General features: G+C 43.7%; 1 protein-coding gene across 2 annotated transcripts in view; it reads left to right on the top strand.

Moving 5' to 3' along the window:
* The first annotated feature begins 1,457 nt into the window (after positions 1–1,457).
* Positions 1,458–12,123, top strand: part of PBX3 (PBX homeobox 3) — a 231,656-nt gene continuing 220,990 nt past the window's right edge. For both annotated transcript variants that reach the window (XM_082842759.1, XM_082842758.1), the window contains exons 1-2: positions 1,458–2,048; positions 2,991–3,064. In XM_082842759.1, the coding sequence (XP_082698885.1) occupies positions 1,849–2,048; positions 2,991–3,064 (274 nt within the window). In that variant the 5' untranslated portion in view covers positions 1,458–1,848. The remainder of the gene's footprint in view (positions 2,049–2,990; positions 3,065–12,123) is intronic.

Here is a 12,123-nt window from a genome sequence, read left to right as displayed (position 1 = left end):
TGTTTGTAGGCAGAGTACAATGGAAGAAAAAGTGTTATATATATGACAATCCGTGGCTGGAGTCACCAACATTAAATGACTCATGGTGGTGGGGTAAATTGATAAGCAGAATCCAGTCTATCCTTAAATAAACATATCTTTGTAATAAAGAGCTCAATTTGCAGCTTTGGTCTATATGGAGGCGGCTGAAAGCAAACGCTGCGGAAGGAGTGGTCCCTGGATTACCAGGAATTGCAGAGTGTGTAAAAGGTTGTAAACTGTTAATTAGTCCTGGATGTCAGGCCCTTTCCCTCCTCCCGGATCCACTTCCCTCTGACACATTTTCATGTGCTCCTCTTTCAAGGGAAAGTGTGTGTTACTCATATCCACTGAGCTCAGGCATGAAGCATGCGGGACAACGGGCTCCCACCTTACCTGGTCACCTCTTGAGGGACAGCGCAAGGCCAGAGCGCTGGCGCCAACTCTGAGCAGCGACCTCTCGGTTACTATGGTGATCGTGGGATGGGCGGGGCCCCCATGCGCTGCGTCCCCGCCTCTGCCCAGGACTTTTCGAACGCTCCAATAGGGACAGCCCTTTCTTGCCTCTGTCCCGCCCCGTTCGGATCCGAGCGCGATTCGATTGGCCTGGGACGGGCGGCCGGGTACCCTGAGGATACCACCTCGCGTCGGAAGAGCCGGAAAGTGTACCAGGCGCTGTCCGAGGCGTGAAGCTCACGGCGCTGCGGGGAAGCACATGGTTGGCCTTGGAGCGAGTTGCCCCGTGTCCCGTCCATAACTCTTGGCACCCATGACTGCTAACACTAGGGAGCAGGAATCGGGGTGTGGGCACGTTTGCGGGCCGAGGCGGCCCATCCCGGGTGGCGAGGACGCGATGAGACTTAAGGATCCGAGCGCTCTCGGGCTCAGGGGATCAGAGGCCAGAGGGGCCGGGCCGAAGCCCGGGGGCGGTGCCAGCGACGGCGGCGGGAGGCGCAAGGCCCAATGAGCGCGCGCACCGCCCCCGGGGGCGGGGCGTGCAGAGCACTCCCCCGCCCTCCCGCTTGCCCCCGCCCCTCCCCCCGGGCGCTGGGGCCGCAGTGAGTGAGTGGCACTGGCAGCCTGTCAATCCCTCAGCCGAGCGGCCTTCGAGCCCGGTCCGCTGGCAGGGTGCGCGGCTCCGGCTGTGGCGGCGGCGACTTCTTCCGCCCCATCAATCTGCTGTCCGCTCCGCGCACTGCCCGCCGGGGCCCTCCATCGGGCTTCGCGTATCCGCAGCGCCAGTCCGCCCGCTCCCAAACTTTCCTCCTCCGCTCCCCTCGGCCCGCCCGCCGGCCTCCTGCGCCGCCGCCCGCCGCCGCCGCTCCCTCCCCCGGGGCCGCTGGGGCTCGGATCCCGCCCGGCCGAGGCGGCGGAGGCGGCGGCGGCGGCGGCGGCGGCCGAGGGAAGGGAGTGCGCAGACTGGCGCGGGGGGTGGCGGGCGTCCCGGCAACTCGGCTGGCGCTGAGGAGCAAGTTGAGCGGGGCCACCCGGCGGGGCGCGCGGCGGCGAGGAGGCGGCGCGGCGGCCGCGTGAGGGCAGCGGGCGCCGCTGCCTCCGCCTCCGCCACCGACGCGGAGCCCGGCGCTTCCGCCCGCCGCTTCTCCTCAGCCTCGGCGGCGGCGGAAGCCAGACCGGGCGCCCGTCCGCACCGCCTCAGCCGCGGGCCCCGCCGGCCGGGCGGCCCCCTCCCCGCGCGGGCGGGGAGCGCGCGGCCGCCTCCCCCTCCCCCTCCCCCTCTTTCTTCTCCTCCCTCGTCGCCGCCGCCGCCGCCGCCGCCTCAGCCTTCGCCTCGGCCGCCGCCGCCGCCCGCTCCCGCCCGCGCGCGGCGGGATGGACGATCAATCCAGGATGCTGCAGACTCTGGCCGGGGTGAACCTGGCGGGCCACTCGGTGCAGGGGGGCATGGCCCTGCCGCCTCCCCCGCACGGCCACGAAGGGGCGGACGGCGACGGCAGGAAGCAGGACATCGGCGACATCCTCCACCAGATCATGACCATCACCGACCAGAGCTTGGACGAGGCGCAAGCAAAGTTGGTGTCGTCTCATTAAGCATCTTTTGTGTGTGTGCGGGAGCCGGGCCCGCGGCACAGTCGGGGCCGGGGTGGCGCCCGGGCCGGGTCCTCAGCCCGGGGCGGGCAACTTTCTCCGAAAACAGGCCGCCGGCCCGGGCCTCTGGGGGACTTGCCCTGGCGCCCCTCGACGCGGGTGGGAGTCGGCAAAGTTGCTCTCGGGGCGCGGGACGGACTTCGTGCCGCGTGGATTTTGTGGGTGTCTCTCACCCGCCCCCCTAGTCAGGCCCTCTGGCAGCCCGGCCCCCTCGCACGGATTCAAACCTCCCGCCCGGACCCGGGTGCACGCCGCCGCGAGCGGGCCCCGGGCCGCACTTGAGGGAAGTGCAACTTTCTCCTCGGCCCAGGGTCCCAGCGCCCGGCTCCGCTTGGCCGCGGGACGACCTCGCCATGCGGGCGGCCGCCCCAGCCCGGGCGCTGGGCGCTGGGCGGTTCCCCGGCGGGTCCGGGCGCGGGCGGCCAAGTTCTCGGGAAGGGAGGGCCGCCTCGCAAACTTTGCCGAGCTGTCACCGCCCGCTGGCCGCAGCCGGCCGGCCGCCCGCGCAGCGCCCGCTCCCCCGGCGGAGGGCGGACGCAGGAGCCCCTCCACGCCGTCGCCTCTCGCGGGTCGCCGCCGTCTGCCCCCGGATCGCGGCTCCCCGAGCAGATTCGCGTCCCGCGGTGGCCGAGACTGCTGACTGCCGGGCAGATGGGTCGCGCTTCGTGCGGGCTGGAGCTTTAGCCGCCGGAGCTTGTCGGCTGTCGCTAACTAGTCAACTTGAGTTTCGGTTGACTTGCGATGGTTCAAAAGAGCCTTCCAAAATAGGGGGCCGGAATTAAATATTGGGTCTAACTTAAAGGAAGGCGCCATATTATTCCATAGGTGATGCTAATACCTTTGTGTTTTGCTATTTGTTTTTTAAGGAAACATGCCCTGAACTGTCACAGAATGAAACCCGCGCTCTTCAGCGTCCTGTGTGAGATCAAAGAGAAAACAGGTAAGACGCTGCGCCCCGCAGTGGGCCCGGAGACCCCCGAGGTGGGGTCCGAGCTACTCCTTCGACTCTCCTCTCCAGTTGAGAGCTGCTGCTTTTGGGCACCGCCATCTTTGATCATTCTTTCCTTCCCACCTCCTGATCGTGAGAAAAAACTGCAATAAATCTGGAGTCGATTTCTTAATTCCGCTCCTTGTGTAAAATGAAGTGTAGATGCGGACGGGTCTGGGTCGCAGTCCCCAGGCGGCCACCCCTGGCTGCAGGCGGGGAGAGGGCCGGGAGCGCCTGCCACCCTTTCCTGCTCCTTTCGCCTTGTTTGTATGTCAGTTTTTAAAAGGAGCAACGGGAGACTGGATGCCAGGGACCGAGACCCGGGGAGAAGCATATTCTGAACTTTGTTTTACGTAGCCTTAAGCTTCAGTTCCACAGATAGAAGAGTAGATGCAATTGAACAGACTCCAGTAGCATGTTTGAATTAGTGTTTTAGTTGGGAATACTACTTTTAAGAAGCAGGAAGGGTAATGATATGTTTAGGCATATACAATGTATTTATTACATCTATTAATATTTTTATTAAATTTTATGTTTAAAGCCATTACATTGTAAGCATACTTAATATATTTTATGAAGTAGAAAAAGGTCCACAGGTGCAGGTTGAGCAATTTTTGAAGTGTTCAAGGCAGGGAATATATGAGGAGACAGCTTTTACAGAAGTGCTGGAATGAAAACTACAAATACATATTAGACAAATTTCTGACAATTCATTTCAACTTAGTTTCCTTGTTAGACTTTTTAAAATTGAAGATATTTTAGTCTTGAGGTGATAGTAGCGACTCAAGTGGAATTAGAGATTTAATCTAGATGTTTTAGGTCCTATTTGGCGTTATCTTCCCTGTATATGGTGAACAAGTGTGTGTGTGTGTGTGTGTGTGTGTGTATGTATGTATGTATGCTGGGTATACAGTATTATAAAGTTGCCATTTTTTAAGTTGGCAAGAGAAAAGAAGAGAAAATTAAAGTCTAGGCTATAGCAGTGTTTAAGTGGAGATATTTAAAAGGTTAAATGTGATTGTGTTTAAATTGAGTGTACAAATAATAGCACACTGTATATAATTGTTAGTTGGTAGGAGAGTTGCCCTCCTTTTAAACAGATTTTTCACCCTGCAATTCTATTCTGATCCTAAAAGTAATCAATAAAAGGTGAGGGGTTATTGCTGTGTATTAAAATATAAGCTAAAACCATAATTAACAACAAATTTTGAGATCCTTAAAGAGTGCTTTTCCTGCTTTTCATTCACATAGTGTGCATGGTTTCTTAATGTTGAGTGATTGTTTTTAAGATGTATTTTACTTTTGAAAACCACAGGCATTTAAAATTACTAACTTTTACTCTTTGTTGATTTTTAGCTACCTTTAGAAAGCATTGTGATTTAAAACATAGCTAATTTTTATCTGACTATAAAATGAGACATCAAGCATTAAATCTTGAAGATTCTTAGTTTAGAAGCCTAAAAGTGTGTAATTCTCAGTAAATTATGTTGCTTAATGTCCAAGGGTTTTCTTGCTATCAGGGCTCCACTTCAGTTTCTGCTGACAGCTAAGCACTGGGGTATTGACTATGTTGTGAATATTAAGATTGATTCAACTTTATACGGCTTTATGTTACTAGGAGAGGGGATTGATGTCCCTCCCCTCTCACCCCCTCCTCATGATTTGTATTTATTATTTTGCCTTTTTAAAGTTTTGGCCTAGCTAGCTTGAGAACCAAACCCAGCAAACTGCTTTTCTTGTTTAGACGTTTAGCAGCAGGCAGAATTCAATTAGGAAGCGTAAGTCCTCTAGTTGCTTATTTGCACAAGACTTAAGTTACACCATTCTGAAAGGAAAGTATAGTCAACCTCATGTCAAAGGTGAGTTACGAAAAAGAAACAAGCCTTTTCAGAGTCTGGGATTACTGGCAGAGAGAGCTTTGGCAGGGCGCTTGCTGTTTAAGAAGCAAGAGGTAGCTGACAAAAGAAATTTTTGTGTTTTGAAAATTGTTTGTGAGGCTTTCAGTGATAACTTGTAAATTAGATCCTCTTTTTGTGCTTTGGCCAGTGGATCCAAGTTTGCACGTTATCTCTTTTGTAAAAGCCAACAGCCGACAAAGAGTAAAGGCGGCTTGGGCAGAGGCATCTTCCTGCCAGCCTCTCTGAGCTCGAGAGGGACGGGATTTAAGTACTGAATGATTGATGGGGGTGAAGCTCTTTCTCTGCTTTCCTTTCTCCCCTGCTACTCATAGCTCCACCTCACTCCAAAACTAGTCTTAGAAGGAGACAGGGACGCTGGACTCAGAATCCTTGATTTGAAATAAAACAGCTGTGTAGACATTAGTGTTACCGAAGCAAAGAAACTGGGACAGCAAATTCCAGGCCTCCCCCCACACCCCCAATCTGTTCCCACAGTCATGCTTTGGAAACAGTAAACTTATAAAATAAGCATTGTAGGATATAATGTATATTGCATAATGCTTTTAAAAAAATCATTTTATTAAATCTAATAACATAGTATCCAAAGATTAATTCTCTATAACCTAGAGAAAGTTTACCTAGTCATTTGTAATAGAAACTGGGAACATTACGTGATGACTCTATCCTGCACAATAGAGGGGTAAGGGGTTGACTAGTGGGGAGATGGGGGGTAAAGCTGTCCTTTCAATGGATAATGTCATTTCAGTTATGCTTTTTCTAAAATAAGACAAAATCATTAAAAAAATATCCACGTATTTGTAGATCTGCCCAGTAGATTTTGAGGTTTCTGATCAGGCAGTGAGCACTGCAAGTTCTGATGCACATGAGGGATTTAGTTTGGAAAACATCTTTTTTCCCTCCTACCAAATAAGAAAAGGTATTTTTCCCTTTTGACATATAAATGAGTAATCTACCATAATTATATTTTTTTCTTGTTCAGAGGTAGGAAAAGTATACTATGAGATGCTTGCTTTTTCTTGAAAATGTGTTCTTTCATAAAATTTATCATACAGTTATTTTGGGGCAGAAATATCTGTCATTGTTGAATTTTGGTATTTATGCATTTTGAAAGCACCTGAAAGTTACAGGCTTTAAAACAAGATATTTGTCCATTTTAAACTAAGTAAGCAACCAGTGAGGTAATTGTTGATATGTTAAGATTTCTTTCTCTCTCTCTTTTTTTTAGCCATATTTTACCATCTATCTATCATTAAATATCCGTGATGCTATGAGGTCTCCTGATCTACATACTTCTTTGGGGGCATTCCCTCACATCTTTCTGGCCACCTTAATCTTGATTGTTGAAGTACTTTGTGAGAGGATTCCATCCTCATAAATCTGTCTTCTTTCCAAAGCCCTTAATTATGAGAGTTTGAATGAAGGAAATGGCTCTTTTTGAGAAAAAAATGTATTAAAAAAATTTTAAAATGAAAGTTCAACAGTATATAATCTGAGTCATATTGTTTAAAAATGTGGTGTATTAAAAAAAAAAATCAACATAACCTTTTCCTTTCTAAACGGTAGGTTAAAATACTCCACATTGATAGCTGCCAACCAAACTCTGATTTATTGCCACCACAAACCCTAAATAGCATTCATTTACTAGTAATGTCTAATGGCATACATGATGGTTTGCCAGATTTGTGGCCTTTGTGAGGCTTATAAGCAGGACTGACTTGGGAAGATCATAAAACTTAATGAACTTCTCTACTGCAGGAGGTGTCTGCAGGGGAAGAGAAAGGCCTGCTTGCCTGGTTGGACTGGTTGAAGTATTTTTTATGTTTAAGGAGAAGAAGGAAATTACTATTAAAAATGCTTTCCTTTTAAAGGAACCCTCCCTAGAAAGAGTCATAAGGATTTTACATATCAAAACTGGATGAAGAAGGTAGCTTGTGAGTTTTTATATGCATTTAGAATATGATATATATGATTAAACCTTTTATCTTTACTGCTGTAAGTGTGACTAGCTTTCAGAGGGGTAAGGCAAGTACTCTCAGTCAACACCTCTATTTAATTCTGACTCTAAAGGTTTAGAGACTCATGGTGTCTTTCTGGTCTGTTTTCTTTTATTTTAATGCTTCAATATAAAAATTTGTTCATTTTTCTTCTTCAGTGCCATGTAATTCTTCAATTCCCAGTGTATAAAACCCAAATATTCCATCGAGTGAAAATTTAACAAGAAAGGTGAAAACTGTTATATGTGAGTCTAAATGTTATATATGTTGCGTACATTCTTTTAAGTTGCTCTTGAGATACTTCCAATATAGTTATCATTATTTGTTCCAAAGTTTTAAAAACAAATGCACTGTTCCATACATGATTCATTTTTGTGAACTTATTTTCTAGTTTTAAAAAACTTTCTACTATGAACAACTTCAAATGTAAAATATACATAGAGAAGAGAAACTTGAATCCCTATGAACTCATTGCCCACCTTCAGCAGTTAGCAACACTTGGCCAATCCTGTGTTCTCTGTAACTCCCACCCTTTCAAAATTATTTTGAAGCAAATTTTAATGGACCTTTAACGTTGTAAATTTCATATCAGTTTTAGGCATTATGGCTTGTTTACATTGGAAATATTAAATGCTTAAACGGGAAAAAATACAAAGTTAGTTTATCTTGGAAATGTCATAAATTGTATTGCTTTATTACAAATTTTTCCTCAGAGCAGTTTAAGAATATTTTTTGTTTTCTATTTTTATAGATTTGTTTAACTTACTGGAGCTTTTTAAGGAAATTTTGAGGGAGGATGTAAAAGAGTGATGTTTTTCTAACTTTCTTTACTCTTCCTCTCCCATCCTTAGAAGACAATACATGTAATATGTTCATAGACAACTTAGAAAAAAAAATCTTACTTCTCTACTGGTTTGGAACTTCATGATCTAAGGTATCAAGCAGGTATTCTCTTTAAAGTATGGACCTGTCTTCCAACCCTTTTTTTTTTCTTCCCAGTAAAAGGATATTGAACCCTATTGTCAATACTAACTTGATCTGTGCAAGTAATTCTTTCATGCCTCAGTTTTAGTGGACTTCATTTTATTATAGATTTGTGTAGTTCTGGTTTTTATTTGGGACTTTACTATGTTATTTTATTATACTAATTTACATAATTTTATTCTGAATCAGAAGTATATTAATACAGTGGCAAAGGAAGCCTTGCCTTGCCTCAAAGAACACATTGGTTCACTGGCTTTCATAAAATATATGTGTGTATATCTTTCATGTTAGGATCCTTTTCCTTTTAATTAATTTTGCTTGTACTTTTAGATTTCTGTTTACAAATTTTGTAAATGGCTACTTCCAAGACCTTTAAGTTTAATGTTTTATTTGGATTATGTATATTTTGATAGTCTATGGTGGCATTGTGTAGGATGAAGTTCCATGAAGTACGGCTATGAAGAATGAAAACCACATTTCATGAACCACACCCTAAATCAGTCATCGCTTTATTTTGTACTCATACCATTGAGGTGTCTATTCAGAATAAATACTTAACGCATCAGCACCAAACACATCAAGTTAAATAAGGATTTTGAGATTATTTTTCCTCTATGTACACGTGAACAACTTTAGGTATTTATTACTTCAATATTGACACTATGAGAATTATGTTTTATTTGTTTTCTCAGCAGTTTTGTGTTTTAGCCATTTATCAGTGTGATCAGCATGATTTAGGTAGTGACTAACAAAGCTTGCACACCCCCCTCCCATGTTGACCTTTTCAAGCATTTGCTCTACTTCAGTAGGCCATTTGAGTCTTTACGTATGAAGAGAGTAAATAATTTATATCACTATGTAGTGTGAATTGGTCAAAGTTTTTTAGATCTGGCTAAAAGATTTTTTACAAAGTTATAGAAGTTAATCAAACACGCAAATTGCTATCACAGCTATGTGATAGTGTTATATTTAGCAAATAAATTAGCAGGAAATGCTTGAATGAGCCTCTGGAAAAAAACCCATCTTTTTATATACCTTTAGACACAGAACATATTTGAAAATAAATTTCATTAATCTTCAACACTTGATTCTAATTACCCCCTTTGTAGGCAGAATAGTAACCAGAATCTCTTCTTTATTGTTATTTTTAAAATAGGCATATTCCATAAATATAAGATGTTTGTAGTTTTTGATAGTAACAGTAGTTTGCTTTGGTACTAAATTTGAGTGTATGTCTAGTAAAAAAAAATTGGTGTGATAGGATGTGTTAAGTTGAATTGGCATAGCATTTTTTTTTTTTTAACTGACTATATCTACGTGATAGTAACTCATTTGGACTGAAAACATTTAAAAGTAATTATGGATAAAAATCATTGTTAAAAGTTTTGTACTTGTTTTCTTCAATTTAAGTGCTTTACAAATGTTAAGCTGTTTTGAACAATAACCCTTTTTGTGTGATCATATTAATGAGAACTTGGTATACAATGTATCCTTTTAATGCCGTTGTTTCCTCACAATGTTTAAACCATTATTTGGAAGACTCAACATATGTTATGGCAAAATGATTTTTTGTTTTGTTTTGTTTTATGTGATACATCAGTTTTCAAAGCATATTTCTTATGCATCACAGTCCAGCAGGTGGCTTTCTACATTAAAAAATTAATAAATTTAAAAATCCCATAAAATTTTATTTCAAACTCAAATTAACTGAGAATGTCAACATTTTCTCTGTTTCTATATTAACATTTATAATAGAACAAATGGTTGCATATAGAAATTATCTGCAACATAATCTAAATTAAGATTCTAAACAGGCATTACAGATGCTGGTAACTTTGGCAATTATCATTTTGTTTGGTGAACAGTAGTAAAACAGTGTGCGGTAAAAGTGTTTAGAGAGAGAGGATAAATAAATTGAACAGTTTTGCAATGCAAAGTGGTTTGTGGTGTTTTTGAGGATTTCTTGGCTCTCTCTTAACTGCTATTGTGAGCCTGGAGCAGATTTCCCCATTGCTAATGCCCTAGAAGTATTAATTCACTTTGATATGCTAATTAGAGGGCATTATGCAAGAAATGAGATTAAGTGGCAGCATGAAGCCATTTGCCTGTCAGTAAATTGAGAGCTTTAGCATCAGGAGGAGCTTTGTGTTTTTTTTTTTTTTTTTAAGTTTCTCTTGGTTTTGCATATAAATAAAATTGATTGAAAGGTCTCCAGAAGCTTCTAGAACATTGGTGGATTTCCCCCCCATGATTATTTAGATGTAATATTAAAGAATTTTTCTGAATATTAACTGACCTAACTGGGGATAACAAATACGAAGTTTTCATTGTGTTCTCTATATATGAGAGTATACTAAGAACTTTGTGTCATCCAGTCTTTTTTTTCTAAAGCCCAATTTCAGCAAAATGGCTAGTGAACTGTTATCACTTCTTTTCAGAAGTGTAAACTTGTATGTGTGCTTATGCACCCATGTCTTCAGTATAAACTGAACTTCATAAGAATAGTTTTTCATTGGAAAGGATGAAGAAGTTGTTGAATTGGGCTTCAGGAAACTATATTAAATGAGCATTAAGACTCTGACTTAAGTACCTAATTCTAATTGCTGGGAAGAATTAGAATTAATGGTTAAATTCTGCCCTTTACACAACCTGTGGAATTTACATTTCAGCATATATCTCTTGTGTTAAGATTACTATATTATTTGATTTTCGTGTTGAAGATGGAGTTTCATACTTGATTCTGATTTTGCTTTTGCGGTTTAAGCCAGGCCTTTGATTTTCTCTCTATAAAACTACTATGTGATTTCCTATATATTGTGGGGAAATGCATGAGTGAATGCTGGGTTAGGAGTGGTGGATGGGGAGGAGGACAGAACTCTGGGCCTGTGAAAAAATTAAGGTTTCCTCAAATATGGAACTTCTACCTGTATAAACCATGCTAGGGATAGAATTTCCAAACCCAGGCTTAACTACAATCTGAGGTATGGTTAGACAGGAGAGGGTTTGGATCAAGCATTCAGATTGAGGCTTGCTTCTAGCGTCTGAATTCCACCACTGTAGCTGTGTGCCTCTAGACCCAACAAACCATAACTTCTCTTCAGAGCCGTATGGATTATTTAGTCACCACAGCTGCCATGCATACGTACTACCAAGGCTGGCATCTCTTCCCAAGTGCATGTATGGTGCTTGTTAATGTTAGTGGGAGTCAGGAATGTGCACACAGAGGGGGATGAGAGTCTCTCCTGAGACAAGAGTCCTGATTGTATTTCTTAGTGAAGAGGACTTAGTGTACCTACACATTAGCTGCTCTTCTAAATGAAATACTTGGTTGCTTTAAATTCTCATTCCCTTCTCAGACTCCCTTAACTAGTTAAATCAATGAGTCTTCATTAGTCTCTGATTACTTGCAAAATTTCATTTGAAACATATGAAGTTATTTTTCCTTTTTTTTTCTTCTTGCGGTACGCGGGCCTCTCACCGCTGTGGCCTCTCCCGTTGCGGAGCACGGGCTCCGGACGCGCAGGCTCAGCGGCCATGGCTCACGGTCCCAGCCGCTCCGCTGTATGTGGGATCCTCCCAGACCGGGGCACGAACCCGTGTCCCCTGCATCGGCAGGCGGACTCTCAACCACTGCGCCACCAGGGAAGCCCTGAAGTTAATTTTGATTGAAATGGGAACAAAAAGCTTTTGAAACTGCGTATTATTATTTTTTAAATGAAAGGTTACTACTAGCTTTCAGATGTACTGAACGTTTGTAAATAGGAATTTATAGTGGAATTATGGGAGGGACTTTTGAAATACTTGAGTGGCATTTGATGGGGGAAATCACAGCATTTAAAGAAATATATATATATATATATATATATATATGTGAAATGGCAAGCTCATATGTGCACATTATGTAGAAACCTTTACTATCCAAGTGCCCTCAAATGAGGAAGAATTGACTTAGGTGGTCTCATAAGTTTCTTTCTTTTCTCCTCTCTTCTTTAAAAAAAAAACAAAAAAAACCCCCCTAAGGATGAAGGTAGTTGGAACTCATAGTCAGATATATCATTTTCAACTTGGAATAGGAACTAGAACAGGAAATTGATTTTATATTTATTGTGAAAGC

Source organism: Leucopleurus acutus (assembly GCF_964270905.1).
Source record: "Leucopleurus acutus genome assembly, chromosome: 7".
Taxonomy (NCBI): domain Eukaryota; kingdom Metazoa; phylum Chordata; class Mammalia; order Artiodactyla; family Delphinidae; genus Leucopleurus; species Leucopleurus acutus.
Note: the sequence above shows the minus strand (reverse complement) of the source record. Positions and strands in the feature narration are given on the sequence as shown.